The 17,554-nt window shown below is 42.3% G+C and overlaps 1 protein-coding gene across 1 annotated transcript in view; it reads left to right on the top strand.

The window, feature by feature from the left end:
* Positions 1-1,396: 1,396 nt before the first annotated feature.
* zmym2 (zinc finger, MYM-type 2) overlaps positions 1,397-17,554 on the top strand; it is a 37,625-nt gene continuing 21,467 nt past the window's right edge. The window contains exons 1-8 of the mRNA XM_008431806.3: positions 1,397-1,632; positions 10,472-11,188; positions 12,718-12,880; positions 14,179-14,333; positions 14,971-15,119; positions 15,294-15,456; positions 16,921-17,133; positions 17,244-17,388. Coding sequence (XP_008430028.1) covers positions 10,487-11,188; positions 12,718-12,880; positions 14,179-14,333; positions 14,971-15,119; positions 15,294-15,456; positions 16,921-17,133; positions 17,244-17,388 — 1,690 coding nt within the window. The 5' untranslated portion in view covers positions 1,397-1,632; positions 10,472-10,486. The remainder of the gene's footprint in view (positions 1,633-10,471; positions 11,189-12,717; positions 12,881-14,178; positions 14,334-14,970; positions 15,120-15,293; positions 15,457-16,920; positions 17,134-17,243; positions 17,389-17,554) is intronic.

Raw genomic sequence — 17,554 nt, 5'->3', positions numbered from 1 at the left:
CTGGTCCGCCATGTTGCCATCATCTGTTCACAAAACGCGCCAGATTAACCATAATAAAAGCCTTCCTCTGATTCAAAATGGATCTGCTCTGATCAGAGATAAGTTCTTATCGAACGGATATGTATTTTTCTGACAACATCATGTCCAAGTTATTATATTTAGTGCGAATTAAGAAGGTTTTTTTTTTTTTTTTCAGATCTTGGTGGTTAATAACTGCTTTTCCTGGCCTCTTGCTTTCTGGCACGCGTCTGGATGAAATTAGTGGGGAAACCCGACGTCGTACCAACAAACACGGCTGAGAACATGAACTCTCTCAACCCTGATCCCTGCTTCTGATTGGACCCGTGCGCGCTCTGTGCAACGCAGCAGCTTGTTTTACCTATGAGAGAGGGGAGGGGGGAAAAACAGCTTTCCAACTTTAATAAACGCTCACTTCCGAGCTGAACTGCGAGTCAGTTGTCATGAGAGACATGATATGCATCGATAAAATGCAATTAACGTAATGGGGCGTTTTAATTGCCAGCCATGCACCGCTGATTGCTGCCGCTGCTGCGCTTGCGCGACGGACGAAAGAAATATTGAGGAAAAAACGAAAAGAGCAAAATAAAAAAAATAAAAAAATAGTAGCCCTTCAGATAGGATAATGTGAGAGAGAGGGTTTACTCTGTCTCTATTTCTGGCTACTGAAAAAGCGCATCAGAAGACAAGTTTTGTTGACGTTTTATGCTTATGACTTACGGCTATTCAAAAATCAAAGTTTCGTTTTTTCGAAAAAACCGGTGAAATTTTGTATTTAATACAGAATTGTCGAGAAAATGTCGCGACCAACTCCAGTGTTTTTCAAAGTGAGGGCCGCGGCCCCATGGGGTGCCACCAGGGGGCGCCAGTGGGACCTCAGAAAACTGGAGGGGAAATTAGACAAAAGCACAATAAAAAAAAAAGGAAAAGCAACTTATACTCAGAAAATAATAAATATATTTCATAATAAAATTGAATCTATTTTTTATTCACTATCATAAAATAAATTGTTACAGAAATGTTATTTTACATGTTCATCTTTTTATGACTGGAGAATAAAATTGAGAAAAAACATTATGAAAGGATGTTTCTTTACATATTTTAATGTAGTAAAGGATGGTTCTGTCCTATTCGATTCTAATACCTTGCACTCCATTAATCCACTAATAATTGCTCCCATTCCTAATTGTCATAAACTGAAAGGTGTTCAGCAGTTTTTTGCTAAAAATGCTTTAAAATATTATGTGCGCTTATATTTAGCTCCCTGAGTCCATGCAGTGTAAAACAAATTGTTGCCATTACAACTGGACATCTTTTGAGGAAATCTGTTGGAAAAGCAAATAAAATTTCAATAAAATGCATTGGAGTTCGTAATTCAGAGGGTACAGAAAAACGGTCTAAAATGTTACTTCATAATAAACAGAAATTGATTTGAAGAGACTTCTCTGGAACGTGAACCTCTTAAGACCACGTACTTAAAGGGGAGTGGGCTGCTTGTGCTATAGACGATCTTTGCAGGGAACGTGAAGGGTCCTGCGTAGTGCGCACGCGCTTCCCTCTCGGATTAATGTCAAGGCACAAAAGTGGCGCTACAGCGTTTCGAGCTCTCCTCCGGTAAGGATATTTCCCACAAGGGTTTTATTTCCCACTTTCGTGCCTAATTGCTTAAAGTTTCGGGAACTTGTGCGGGGGGACCAGTGGGGTTCCTGGGGAGGCTCAGTGGAGTCACAGCGACCAAAGGAGATGCACTGAGAGCTGAATAAACAGTTAATTTGTCTAGCTTTCCTCCCCGGCTCCGCGTACTGTGGTCGCTGCCGCCTCTAGTCTCCAGTATTGTTCCGTTGGCTCCCTAATGGCGGACGGCAGGCAGTGCTGCTTTCCGCTGGGGGGTTGTGGGAGGTGTGTGGAGGGGGTGGGAGAGGGCTCTATGTTATCTGGTTCCGTGACTAATGACTAACACCTGGATTTTTGTAACCGTCAAGCATACAACGTAAATGCGATTTATTCGCGTCTACCATCACCAGCGCATGACATAAATAAAGGCAGTTCATGTGAAACGTTTGGGGAAGGGCGCCCCTAGTGGAGGCCGGTATATTTGCCACTGATTGCGCCAGGGTGGACTATGTGCAGGCTAACTTTCCAATTAAAACCCCAACGTGACAGGTATCAAAAATGTTGGTGTTTTTAGCTGAATTCCGGGCCGGTTTTGATGTAATTGGTATATGTGGCGCACCAGACAGCATAAATGGGCCCAACAGGATGGGGGTGTGTGGGATTATAGACGTTTGCAAACGTTTTCTTTTTTTTTGGGAGGGGGGAGACGGGGTTATTTCTGGGTGTCGACCTGTGTATGGTGCAAAATCAGCTTCCGCGCGTTTCAATCTTAGCAAGTTGTTGTCGTTTTTTTTTTTTTTTTTAGCGGCGTTTTAACAATGGCGCAGTCTGTGTCGGCTCTCCTCCCCTCGATCCACCGCTAATCCAATGGCTGTTTGCGCCAGGAAGGGCAGGCCGGGGTGGAAACGGAACACCCTGAACCACGTTTTCTCCTGAACACCCCCCTCCCTCTCCTCCTTCCTCCCTCCAACTTGGAGGCTAGCTTTTCCTCCAACTCGGGTTATTTATGGAAGAGTTGCGCAGCCCAGGTAGCTGGCTTCACTGTCTTTGATCAAAGTTTTGGAGCAGCTCTAGTCATCGGCAAGTTAAGTCAGGATAAAGCGCTGAGAAGCAAAAGGGAAACGGAAGGAGAATTGGGTGGAAGTGGAGCAGGGGCATGGAGAGGGGAAGTAGTCCCCCCCGTGGTAACCGGGCCCCTGGACCTCATTTGCCGCTATGGTGGCCGCTCCAAGTCCTGGTAAATTATCAAGGACACGGCCTGAAATCCTGCTACATGCTGCCTTCCTGTGGTCAATATATATTTTTTTCGTCCCATTAAACCTCATCAGCTGTAGTTCAGGGTTTGTAGTTTCATCTCTCGCTGCCAGGTAACCAGTTTCTATCTTTCTTTTTTTTATTATTTATTTTTTTACCCCAACTCATCAGCTGCTATGATGTTGTGGTGGCTGCGCATTACGCATCACATCCTCAGTGACATAATACTTATATAATGAGCTCACGCTTTTTAATTTGAATAAGATATGCTATCTTCTTCTTCTTTAGAGCAAAAGGGGGGGGGGCAAAAATGCTGCATATCTCCATATTATGACTTGCTGCGCAAGCCGGGTGGTGCTGGAAAGGTAGAGGAGCACCTATGGTGATGTGGCGCAGACGCTGTTTTGCCCCCATGAAGCGGGTTTTGTTGCAGGGGAGGCGGGTCTCTGTAACACACCGCCTGGCCCCTCCTTATCTGTGTCCACCTGGTGTTGACGTTGGGAGCAAGGTTATATGTCAGAGCTCATTAGTGCCCGGATCCTCGTTTTTTCTTTCTTTTTTCTTTTTTGCCTCTCATCCACGTGCATGCAGACTGTCTTGCAGCTCTGCATTGCAGTCTGAACTCAGTCTATTTTTTCCCCCTTCAGAGCGCCACTGCTTTGCACTGAGATTCATCCATCCCTCCACCTCCCCCCATTCATGAGGCTGGCAGGCTGAACCCCCCCCCCAAAAAAAAAAAAAAAAACTGGCGTCCATTGCTTTTTGGAGCTCGGCTTGGCTTTGGGGAGGGGGGAAGTAGTGCTCCACATTGTCCACAGTATTTTACCAACGGTTACCATGGCATTTGCAAACAGATGTTACCTCAGCACATGTGGTCTGATGACATCAGCCTGGTGTTCTGGCTTAAGGGAGGTAATGCTGCTGCTGCTAGTGCAGCTGCTTTGGGAGCAAATCTGGTTTTAGGAGCTGCTACAAAAAAAAAAACATGAAGATCTGGGACTGACATTTTGTTTTGCTGTGAGCTTCCTGTCACGTGAGCAGATGCAGCGAGTCTTCCTCATTCAGCTTCAGTGTTTTTGCAGGAAAGCAGATCTCGATTACTGTAGGGTTTAATGTTTTTGCAGTGTTTGCAGACCCTACTAACACAAACATTTAAAAACATAAATGCATTGTATAATTGTATTGGTTTTCATTTTAAATGGAAGACCAAGCAGTTATTCCTTCCACTGCTAAAATAATATTATAAGGTAACAATTTTCACATTTTTGTGCAGTTTGTTTCTAAATAGCAACATTTGTCTTTCTTCTACGTGAGGGAAAGGCCTATTGGTTTTGTTTCAGCCAGCTAACCAGCTGGGTGCAGCAAGAAGTGGAGGAGGGGCAGCACTGCTTTACTTCCTCTATAGAGGTTAAAAACTCCAGTCAACCTGACACTTCCTCTACATAGGATGGAAAGTAATTGCGGTTTTAAAACGTCACTGTACCTCGATAGGGGTGACATAATACCAACTGTTGGTATATTTTTGAACTGGCAGCTGATTTATGCTCATTTACATGTTTAAATGCAAACTATACTGAAACTGTTAAGTTATGAGTTAAACAAAAAAAGCGCAAATCCATATGTTTACATTTAGGATGATACTCAAAGTGACCCAAAAATACTTTTTCTTCATTCTATGAGAATCTTTTATGGGTCTGTACTTTGCTAGGATATTTCTGAGATAATTGGGATTATAACGACATCGGTGATCGGCCAGAAAACTGCAATCGGTGCACCTCTAGTAAACATGCTATTAGCTACTTACTGGTAGCCCTGTTTCTGTGTTTCATCAGACTGATTCCCCCCCATCAAGGTACTCTCTCCCCACCCCCCTCTCCTTCTACGCTCCAATCAACTGTTGGCTACGGATTCACATCCAGCAGCAGCGAATCCATGGCAACCCACCCTGCTGACTCTGGTGGATTGCCAAAGAAAATATGATGCAAAATTGCCAGAAACACAGAGACTAAGCAATGCTGCTGCATACATTAGCCATACCAGATCTTTGTTTATACATTAAAAAAAACAAACGTTCGACGTTTATACTGGGAAATATTTTTTTCCAGTTAATTGCCTACCTCATTGGGACATGCATGTCTTTTAGCTTGTCTGCTGTTTGGGAGAAAAAAATCACAAAAAACAAAGCTTTGTTTTTTTTATTTAGTGCTAAATAATTTGTAGTCTTGCCTTAATTAATGCAATTAAAATATTGTCTCACTAATTGGTTTATTTTTCTGTTATGTTGAATAGGGCTGAAATGAGTAATCGCAATTAGTTGGCAGGATTTCCCCGGGAAAACTTGCTAAGCCCGATGCTTGGGACGCTAGGGCAGTCATTCAGCCAGCCGCCATATTTTTGAGTTAAAAAAATGTTTAAAGTTGACATGAAATTTGAAAATGTTACTTGATAGTTAGGCATTTTTGGAAGACTGTATGATTAATAACAACACCAACTATATAGTCTTAAAAAGGGCAATAATAAAAAAAAAACTAAGATAAATTGGCAATGCTAAGCCTGGTGAGTGCACAAGTAAAGCCTGGTGACCTACCAGGCTTATAATACAGTGAGGGAACAGTGGTTGGATTAGTTGGATTAATCATAATTAATTTGATTAATCAAATTATTCATGCTTAATTAGTTGTTGAAATAACTGTCAACTAATTTAGGTATCGATTAATTGCTAACTGGAATGTGCAGACTCAAAGGCCATTTGCTGAAATGGCAACACCCTCAGAGCAGTAATTCAGCCAAAACTACAAATAATTCTCACATTTGGTATTTAATATAAAAATAACAAACTTTGTCTGTAAACATGTTTTCCTCAAGAGGCGTACCTTTAGCAGTTAACATTAGAGATGTGCCGATCAGGTTTTTTCCTGCCGATTCCTATTCCGATCACCCATGAGGGCAGATCACCGATACCGATCACATAATTATATATTTTTTTTATATCATAAACACTACCGGTTAGATTATGTGAAAAAAGGAACCATGAATTCACTTTAATTTAGACAAAAATTTGTTTTTAATAACTTTTTCCAAGAAGAAAACTAAACAAAACGGGTATTGTGCAAATTGTACTGCTATCCGTAATAATATCTTTAACAGACTGATAACATATGAAGGCTCTGAAGAGGCTAAATAATGCAAAGAGCCAAAAAAATTCAAGTATAAAACTTAACATTCTAAGACAAATACAGGATCCATTACAATAAACAATCCAGTTACTGAATGAAAACTTCCTGATAGCATGGCGGCTAGCTGATTACTGCTAGTTCTGATTGGCTGTTTCTGACTGAGCGGAGTAATTATGCAGAACATGGAGGAGATCGATTATTTTTTTTTGTTGTTTTTTTTTTAGAGATTGTCTGTCTCATGTTAGGACAGCGAAAGTTTTAATACGTATGTAAAATGTATTTTTTAAGTTGGATGCTGCAGCTTTAAGCAGAGGTTCGGTGTGAGAGTCACTACCAGGTGGAGCAGAAGCGGCGACCCGTCCGAAATATTACTACCTGTAGCGCGTAGCAGCGGTTCAACAGCGAGAGCAGAACCAGCGTCTTACATCGCAGCTTGAAGACTTAAATAATTTTGCGGGTTATTTGTTTGGCTTTCTGACCGTCATGCTAATCCGGGTGAGTGTTTGTAGCTGTGCGCTGCTTTACCTGCTATCTGATCCTATCTGATTTGCTGCTGCGCGTTTGCGCAGAGTGAAGGAAAGAGGAGACCAGCTGCACAGGCAGGCCGTGAAATGAGAAGCAGGTGATTGGTTTGTGTGATCGGCAACAAGAGACCGTGAATGGCGATCACCGATCATACACTTTTTCACAAAAATCGGCCGATTATGATTGTTGGCCGATCGATCGGCACACCTCTAGTTAACATGCATGGCAGTAATGCTGTTATTGCATTTTAGACAACTAAAATGTATTTTTTTATTTTAAAAAGAAAAATTAATGAAATTATATTATATTAAGGCATTTCTTATTTTGTAGTTTTAAGTAGTTAAAGTAAAAATCTGCAGAATCTCATTTTTAATTTGATTAATCGTTAGCATAACTGATTATTAAAATAATCACTAGCTGCAGCCCTGATATTGAACATGGCCTTGCGAATTTTCAGTGTAGTTTTAAATTTAAAACTTTACATTTAATTGAAAACTCAATAAAACCATGTTATGTTTGATCATAATGTTTACAGTTTATTCCTAACTTAATTCTGCATATTATAAAAGATTTTCCGGTTGGTTACGTGCATCCCAATGCACACGTCTTCTTATTCTTTGTGATGTTTAAGCAGCCAGGAGGTTTTATTATATCCATATTCATTAAAACACAGATATAATGTGCGGTGGGCCTCCTGCAGCGTGGGTAAACAGTTGTAAAACGATTGTTTTTTTTATTTACCCTGTCCTTAATTTAAAAAGTTCAGAGAGAAAGGAACATGTTTGGAGAAATAAACAGTGTGTGTCGCTTTTAAAATATGCCCTGAAACTTGACATCTTGGTAGCCTATGATGAGTCGTCACCAGTTAAAGTAGGATGTGTCCCAGTTTAGAACCATGTGACGTTTCACAGGGAGGCCGGGGGTCATCCGCTGACTGCACCCGGCTCTGGTTCAGATCTGGGGGGTGGGAAAAAAAACGGTACAGGGGGATTTTTTCCAACCTTATCAGGAACTTAAAATGACAGAAAATCCGCCATGCTGAAATTCAGCTCAACTGAAGTAGGGAAAAAAAAAAAAAAGCTGTGAAATGGTGTGTGACCGGACACTTCCTTAGACCCCTTCCACCCCCCCCGTAACCCACACCCCAAACCCCTCCCACCGAGATGCAGCCGTGGCATGGTGCTGGGATCAAAATGGCCACCAGGATGTTGTGGTTCTGGGGACGAAGCGCCGTCTGGCCTCTGCTCTGGCTCAGGGAGATGTGTTCGTGTGCGCTCAGGCTCTTCCTGTCTGTTGAGGGGAATGACTAGCTTCAAAGATCAGCGCATCCGTTCATGTGTACTTGTGCGTTTCTGCGCCGCAGCTGTCAGCGGCGACGTGATGTATGGGGCTCGCAGCCACCCCGACTGCTACGTGACACAAACACAACCAGCTTTCACACTGCGCACATCCTCAAAACGTTCTTCTCGACTGCAGGGTTCTGCCGCTCGTCTTTGGTGTGTTTAGTGTTCGCCTCGCCGTTGAAGCTCCATTCATAAGTTATGTATTACTCCGGTTGGTATGGCGATCACTAAATCAACATCGTCCAGATGAGACACACAGGGAGCCAGACTTTTTAGAGGCGGTGGGCCTTACCGTCATCCTGGCAACTAAGGTGTAGCTTCACCGGTTGCCAAGGACGACGAGTGAGCACCTTAGGCAGCAGGTGAGAGAAGGCCTCCGGTTGGTTCAGGTGTGTTGGAGCAGGGATCCGTCTGAAGGTAGCTCTGCTGCATTAGAGGTGGGCATTTATCGTATTATTTATCGTGATGAATTCTGATTTATCGTTTTTACAACAAATGCCAAATATGTTTAGAAACATGCTGTCTGTATTGTTGAGATTAATTTGACTATTTTCTCCATGGCTTGTTCAATGAGAGTATCAATACAATCTGAAAATACAGTTAAATGAAGTTACCGTGTGCAGCTTAGTGATATGAGTTAGACTTCTTTATGTGACAGTTACCCAGTAAAGAAGTAATAATTAGTTCTTATTGTCACTTTATCACAACAGTGTTACAAAATACGGTGATAAAACTTGTACCTTCATATCACCCACTCCCAGTTATCATGACATTTTCTTTTCCATATAATGGAAAACTGGATTTATCCTAATAATAAATTCCAATTAACGTTGTTGAAAATCCTCAAATGTATTGCTTTGAGTTATTTTTCTTATTTTTTTTCACTCTTTGTTCCATACAAGCATCAGTATATTAGAAAATATCATAAAATGCGGTTACTATGTTGTGTTGTTGATAAGAATGTCGCTTCTTTATGTAACGGGTATCCTGAAAATGCCTATTTGAAAACAAGTTGGTTTTTTTAAGAGCATTGTTTGTCTTCGCTGATTTATCGGCCAGCCGATTTATCAATGCTGATTTCCTTAATTTTGATCGACTGATACGTGTGAAGCCGATCTTATGCACCTCAGCCATGGTCTAAAAATCAGCCACTGACCTCTTCTGCTCTGCTGTGAGAAATTCAGTTGATCGACCCACCTGGTCATGTCTGCACCTTTACAATTGACAACAGTCACCCCACGGTTGCCAATTCAGCAACTTCCTTGTTATATTTAGCACTTTTTCAGACAAAAAATATTGGCGTTGGCCAAAATCTGCATCGGCAGTTTAGGCTTTTTAAAGATCAGTAATCTGCGACCGGCCAGAAAACTGCGGTCGGTGCCCTGCTACTTTAAATCCAATAGATGTGGTCAAATACATCTTCAATATATTAATCTTTTCTTTTCCCAGCCGCTGGATCGACTCATCTCCATCAAGCATCTGTTTGTGATTAAACCGAAGCAGGAAGACATTGTCACAGCTTGGTCATGTTTCTGTTTATTTCCTACAACTCTTACTGTTGTGGCGGCATTTATCTGATCGGGTCAGATAAATGGTTATAAATTTATCTTGACGGCATTTAAAATGGTGCCATCCCAAGCTAAAAACTGCGCCATCCCAGTTAAGCCTGTCGCAATTAATCAGTTAATCGCAGGATAAATTAAAATGAGCTTGATAGTTTTCATTCTCATTAATATTTTTTTTGAAGGGCAGGTTTGTTCAGAGACTTAATAATCCACAATTTCTGTTTTTCTCTACACAGGTTGTTCCTCGATACATCAGAAACACTCTTGCCTCTGTTGTGTTTTTTGTTTGTTATAGTAAACACAAAAAACTAGTTAAGCAGCCTACCATCCTTCAGCCCAGCTCTAATAAATGACACTTAATTGAACGAATTTGGATGTTAATCTAATATACGGCTAAAGAAAGGGAATTATTTTTAGAAAAGCTAACCCAATGAATTCATTTTATTTCAAGTAATACAATTTTGATTCCATCTGCGAAATTATTAAAGAGAATAGGTTTTGTCAGGCTTAAGTCTGCTAATAAGCTAATTACTCAAGTGGTTGATGAAATATTTCTTGTAGCTGTAATTAATTGCAGCCGTTTTTAATTTGCTCGACACACTTGTAATGGTAATAAATAATTGAAATGCTTGACCTAAATCACACATCGTCACTACGGCGACGCCAAGACGTCCATTTGGACTCATCCAGAGAAATTACGCCGATTCTTTGACGTCAAAGCACAGATTTAGGACAAACTGGAGGAAAGAAAATGTGAAAACGGATGTTTTAAAGGGCTAGTGCAACTAAATTTAAGAGGGGGGAAAAAAAAGTGGAGAACGATCTCAACCCATAAACGAGGTGAAACCATGGCAACCGCGGGTTTTACCTCGGGGGATACCTGAGCTACCTGTCCAGCTGTCAGACATTATAAAACTAATTACTGGCGCTGCCGCCTCCTAATTGCGTCCTAAACGGCTTTTGTTTGACTCGCCAGGTGGTTGCCTTAGCGATGGATGGGGAGTTAGAGCCAAGCCCTGTTGTGGCAGAGGACGTGGAGGAGAGGGCGGAGCTCCTCGACGCCACTCCTTCCTCCCAGCCGCCATCCCCAACTCCCGCCGAGGAGTCTGGGGAGCCGGTGTCCATGGAAACGGGAGACGAAGCCACAAAGGAGGGTGGCACAGAGGACAATGAGGATGATGATGTTGTTCTCGTAGAGGAGGAGGCTTCCCAGCCACTTCCCGCTGCTGCTGCTGCTGCAACCTCTTCTCCAGACGGACCCGACGCGGAGAGTGCCGAGCATGCGGGCGCTGCGCCAGAGGACGCAGCAGAAACGCCTTCCAAGAGCCCAAACTCTCCTCCGTCTTCCAACGCATCCATGGCGGCGATGGCGGCGGCAGCGTACCAGAAGCCGCCGACCGCAGCCCCGGAGCCCATCGTCATCGACGACGAGGAGGACTGTGAACAGAAAGAAAACTCTTCCCCCTCACCTGCACTCCCTGGGGAGTCCTCCGCCTCCCACTCGCCCGCTGCGTTCAGCAGCAATGACCCGGACTCGGAGATCAGGATCTCCAGCGTCACCACTCTGGGCTCCAGCAACCAGAGGGGCTCGGCGGCCAACACGCCGCCGCATCCAGACGATGCCCAGGCCGACATCAACCTGATGATCACTTCGGTGACGTCCCTCCAAGGCGGAGCGGTGGCTGTCGGAGAGGTGAGGATTAGCACTGGAAGCCCAGGCAGAGGTGAAGCGGTTCTGTTAGGTGGAGAGCGACTAGGACAATGAGTTGAGGCCCTATGAAATCTGTCTGATTAATTTACAAATTCCACTTCTTCTGTTTTTCTTTTCCTGAATTTCTTTTTGTTTTTTCAATTTCAAAGGGGCAGTCTGACATCAACTTTTTTTTATCTTATGAAGTTATTCCCTCATCAGAAACATGCCTGGAGTGTTGCTTTGATTCTTTTATGGATGTTTGAGAAATCCTTTAATCTCTCATGGCGACCATTCAAAACGCCTGGGTGGATTTGGCTCCACCTTCGAGCTGCAGCTCCTCCTCAGAGCTGCAGTTTCCAAGCCTCCCTCACAGAGCAACTTTTCCCCCATTCAGTTCCTTCAGACGAGCCAGCAGCAATTAGCAAATACCTGTTGGAGCTGCACATTGGCTGAGCTCTTTATTCGAGCTACTGCTGTGTATAATGCTGGTCTAAATGTTGCTAATAGAGGAACGATGTGGTGATGAGCTCCTGAAGGCCGAGTTTCAGGAAGAGCAGGAATTTATAAAGAGACAGAGACCCAATTTCAAGGTGTTAAATCAGGAAGTAAAATTTCTTTAAAGTCATATTTGATACACATGCAACTAGTGAAGGTACCATAGTTACTAGATTATGCTATAAAATGGCACTCTGTGCCTGCAAAGCCCATAATACTGCCCTTTTACCTTGTTTTATTTACCCAAAAAGTATGTAATTATGTTATGAATGGAAAACAATTGAACAAATCAATAACTAGAGTTCCACATTTACTATTATTCTGTTTCACAAATATAACAGACTTCTGTGGTTTAACAGAACATTGGTTTTACAAGGTGTTAGTGTTTCCCCCTCATTTGTTTTAAAGAATTCAAACGTGGAAAACTGCGAATCAGGTTTTTATCAGCATACAAGAAAATCTCCCCTTTAACGAGGAGTTGATCCCAAAATTTTGGACGCAGAGCAACGGTCACCTACAACTCACGTCTGCTGATTTATTTAAATGTTCAAGAAGTGACCAGCTGTAAGCTAGCTTCTTTGTTTCTGAGAAGTCGTATCCTTGCGGCTCCTGTCAAAGTGCAATGACACAATGTACAGAAAACTTTATTTTTGAAGTGAAGACGTCAATGTTTCGGAAAGTTTTTTTTGTTATTGTTTTCCACCATGGCTGACCGGTTCATTCTGTCTGTGTGGAGAAGAGAGCCCAGCCTAACCAGCTAACTGCGGCTACAGGAGCTGCTATGGCCAAAATACTACACAGACTGCTGTACGTCCTCCGCTTTTCTCCAATATCGTCTAATTCTGTGAAATTCAGCTTTTTCTTATGAATTCCGTTTTATCAAATTCAGTAATCCCCATCCGCCTTTTCCGCATCGCAGAAATCGCATTGCCCTTCATATGTCATTGGTTCTTCATCGCGTTGCTTTCGGATGTTTCTGCTGAATGAGGGGGGGAAAAAAGAAAAACTGTAACCTCTGCTGCATCTGCCCTCAGGCGGATGAAAACGAGACAGAGGAGAACGGTCTGCAGATCAGCAGTGCCTTCAGTCTGAATCCTGACACCCCATCTGCTCGACCAACCGCCTCCTTTAACCCCGGCCGAGGCTCCGCCAGCCAGCTGGTTCAGAACGGAGACACGGGGACACACAAAGGAGCAGGTAACACCTGGAGTTAACCGTTTCCTGTCGGGTGAAGGGTGTAGTAGGCCCTCTGCCGCTTTGGTCGCCGGAAGACGGGGCCGGCTAACGGCACTCATGAAGAATTAAAGCCTCCCGCTGCCGTACTTGGTGTCACCCGGGACCGACACAACGAGCAGCCGGACTAACTAAACCACCTCCCAAAAGTAGTCGAGCCTTTTTTCCCACATTACAATCTTAAACTTTGATTTATTTTTGAGGGGGAATTTATTTGGAAAAAAACAACAAAAAAAACAAACACATGATGTAGTAGGAGGAAAAGCATTGGATATAGAACAGTTTGATTAAGTTTTAATACATTTTCAGTTGATTCGTTTAGGCTTCCATAGAAAGATAAAGGAGTGAATGTTCTGGGTTTGCAATATTGAGAATTTTACATTTTGAGCCTTTAAACATCTCCATCTTTGTATAAATCTTTCAAAATAAGTTATTATTCTCCTACTTTACCGCTATTGCTTCCTGTTTCACTAAAGATCCCTGTTATCTTTCATATTAGAACAATAACCTATATTTATGCAGGTGCTGTGATATAATGTCTATATTACGTAGAGCCTTTTAAGGCTCTTGATTATCTACATGTTTTGTCTTTACACTGACTCTATGGACATTCCTTTTTAATCATGGGAGGGTAAATTGTGTGGAGTTGGAGGATTTAACAGATGCACTTTAATCCTAGACTGGGAATCTGCTTAGGACAGGAATTACTGGGCTCTGGTTGACCAGTACGTTGTCTAGCAGCAACACCACACCACTACATCCAGATTGTCATGATTTACAGTTTTCAAACTGGGTTTTTACTGCAGCAAAAACCCAGTTTTTGCTGCAGTAACCCAGATGCTACACATCTGCACACGATTGTGGAAATCAATATTTTCAGATTAATCATGATTTATTGATATTTAAATTTTATTTTTTTCCCACTAAATGATATACAGGCTCTGGAATCCTGAGTTTTATTGTTTTGGTTGTTGTTAGTTGTTCTCTTTCAGTTCAATCATTGATTGGGATTTGTTTAAAATTTTAGAAATGTCTTGTTTGCTGTTTGTCAGCCTTTTAGAAGTTTCTGTAGGATGTATTCTTATTAATGCTAGGATTCTCTGAGTGTTTCAGACCTTCGCTGCAGATTTTAAGATGCCACATTTGTGTTTAGCCTCTCTCTGCCTCCTGCGGCTATGTATCCAATAAAAATACCAAATGAGTGATTCTAAACGTGCAACTATGTGTAAGATTTCCTCTCCTTCTTTTCCTCCTCCTTGTAGACTCGTGGATCTCTCAGTCGGCCTCGGTTCCTCGGAACCAGAAGCAAAGCGGGGTGGACTCTCCATCGCCTGCCACCTCGCTGCCAAAGCCTGCAGGCCAGTCTTCCTCCTCCACCTCCTCCTCAGGCTCCCAGACACAACCCAGGACCGTCAAGGTGGGCTCAATCAGCCAGATGTGTTGTATCGACCATTTTATAGAAAAATGATGTATGTAAGTAGGCCTCTCATAATGATGCATTTTGCTGGATGATAAATTGTCCCAGTAATTGCTGCGATAAACGATAATATTGTTGTTTTGAGACTGTTTTTAAACCAGTAGATGGAACAAGACAAAACATTAGACAACATGATACATGGGTAGAAAGGTGTCTGATATATATTGTATTATTATAAAGTTTGCCCTCTCAAAGAGTAACGCACTTAAATTTTGTAATGAACATTTAACACTGGAACCAGGAGATATTTTAAATATCCAAAATAAAACACCCATACCTCATCAATCTATGATGCATGGATATCGGCCATAAATTCATATCACACTTATTCTTTTCTTTATAAAAGAGACTAGAAAAAAATCAATTAATTTAATTTGGCATGAAAGAATGTAAGATGTTAGTTTAAGGCCGTAACAGGCCCAGCCTTACATCCATGATGGATACCTGCCATAAATTCATAGGAAACTTATTTAGATTTGTACTTGAAAATGAGCTAAAAGGTCAGAAAAATGACAAATGTGTTGCATTCCTACATTTGGAAAGTTTCTGTCTGTTAAATCTGTGTTTTTCCTCCCAGGTGACCTGCGCCAACTGCAAAAAGCCTCTGAAGAAAGGCCAGACAGCCTACCAGCGAAAAGGCTCATCTCACTTGTTCTGCTCCACCACGTGTCTCTCTGCCTTCTCACACAAACCTGCACCCAAGAAGACCTGCACCATGTGCAAAAAGTCAGCCTTTCATTTTCTCTTTTTATGCCTGAAAACACACATTACAAACTCATAACAGACTTTTACTTTAGCCACAAGTTTTCTTTTTAGGTTCACATTTTCTGTAGATTTTTTTTTTTGTTTTTGTTTGTCAACTAAACCATGTGATTTCTTTGTCTTTTTTTCTTTCCACAGGGACATCACACACATTAAGGGCACCATTGTGGCCCAGGTGGACTCTAGCGAGTCTTTTCAGGAGTTCTGTACGACCGGCTGCTTGGGCGCGTACGAGAACAAGAACAACCCGCCTAAAACAGGCCTGAAAAACAAATGCACCGTCTGTGGGAAACTCACAGAGGTCAGTCTGTCCAGCAACTGTACCGTCTTATTCATTCATTCATTTCTTACTTGTCGCTCCCAAGATGTGAATGTACCCGGTAGAGCTACGTTCGCAATTGCAATTTTACTGGAAATTGTAAACCCCGTTTCTGAACAGAGGCTGCAGTTTGGGATTTACAGGTCGTTGTTTGCAGGACTCCCTGTAAACTCAGGTCGGTGATTCAGGAATCTGTAATCTTTCACTCCGCTCAGCACAGTAAAAGAGCGTTCGCGGCCATCTAGTGCTTTTACAAACTAAGCTATTGATCCTCGGACGGCTTCTGTAGGGATCCAGAGACAAACTGATCTGTCGATCCACTGTCTCTTTAAACCGCAGTCTTCCCTAGGTATTGAGAAAAGCAGGAGGAAGATCAAGCAGGCGGGATGAGGCTTTAAATGTCATAATAATGCTGCAGGATCTAGAAAAACAAACTGCTTCACTGTTCAGATGGGTTTTTTTTTTACCTGTTGTACCTGTTTTGTGTTTCAAAATGTGCACCAGTGTCCTAAAAAAAGCGCATTACAGATGGGAATGTTTTTCAAGAGCAGAATTTGTGTTTGTGGGGGTATAATTGCTGTAACTCGCAATTACGACTGTACAGTTACCAAAAAAGGAAGTAATAAATGGTTCTTATCACTTTTATCATTATCGCAATTGTGCCACAAATATTGCAATAAAACTTTAAGTCCGTATCGCCTACCACTACTGTAAAAACACAACTGCTGTAACCTTTCTTGCCTGCCAACAGTATTTTCAAATGATTTCCCTCATAATTCACTAATATGAAAAAAAAAAAGATAAGAATGACTAATGAAGGGTTATCATGAGGCTCCATGTGTTGGGGCATTATAAAAGTATGCTGGACATTTACTTGTAGTGAAGCATGTGTAGCTCCTTTGTTTACCAGAATCATTTATCTGTGTAGTTCTGAGCTAAACCAAGATGGAGGTTTGGTCCAGCCTAGAGGAAACTTAATTCTCTCAGGCTGCTCCATACGTCGCATCTTTCATTAGCAGAGACTCAGTTTGTCTCTACCGGGGCTTTCTGGTTTTGCTTGTTTTTATTGCATGTTACATGGCAGAGTCCTGTTGCATTATCTTCCAGTCGTCGTTCTCTTGTCAAACCTTATCCTTCAACCATCATATTGCTATTTATCTTGACTTTGCTGTATTGTATTTCCCCTCACACAATGAATTATTAATCTTTCGTCCATCTTTATTCTCATCTGGCCTCGGTATAATCTAGTTCAATCTGTCTGACCGCTCTTTCCTGCCTTTTCTCTACAGTACGCCTCACCATCAAATTCTGATCTCCACTATTCATTTTGATGCGTATTCTACCATAGAACTTTTTAACTGTCGAGTGACTTGGATTAAAGTTTAACTGCGTGGAGAGTCCGTTTTTTTTCTGCTTTGTGAGAGTTTTATTTTCCCTATCTTCCAGATTCGGCATGAGGTTAGCTTTAAGAACGTGACCCACAAGATCTGCAGCGACACATGTTTCAATGTTTACCGCAAAGCCAACGGGCTGATCATGAACTGCTGCGAGCAGTGTGGCGACTATCTGCCCAGCCGGGCGTCGGCCAACCACTTCCTGCTGGTCGATGGCCAGCAGAAACGCTTCTGCTGCCAGAACTGCATCAGGGATTACAAACAGGTAAACACCCGCCGCTGCCCTGATGTTCCTTTGTTGTTGTTGTTTTTTTTTTTTTATCATAATGCTTTCGTTTGCAACTTGTTTTGACATGACGTTTTTTCCCCACGCAGGCTCACAGTAAACTCGCCAGCTGTATGACTTGCAAAACACTAATCAAGACGGGGGAGGTGCTCCAAAGCCTCGGCGCAGGCGGCACCATGAGCTCCTACTGCTCCGTCAGCTGTATGAACAAGGGCAAGCTGACGTCGTTCATCAGTGAGTAGTCAGAGAGAGACGCACCGATCCGATACTGGTATCGGTACCGATACTGAAAATAATTCTAGATCAGGTATCGTGGCACTGTGCCCGATCCATAAGGGCAGATCTATTTGATCTAATTCTACGCTTTGTTCTCTGATGTCATAATTATTTATTTTACATT

This window comes from Poecilia reticulata, chromosome 2 (assembly GCF_904066995.2).
Source record: "Poecilia reticulata chromosome 2, P_reticulata-male-v2, whole genome shotgun sequence".
Taxonomy (NCBI): domain Eukaryota; kingdom Metazoa; phylum Chordata; class Actinopteri; order Cyprinodontiformes; family Poeciliidae; genus Poecilia; species Poecilia reticulata.
This window is presented reverse-complemented; position numbering and strand designations above follow the sequence as displayed.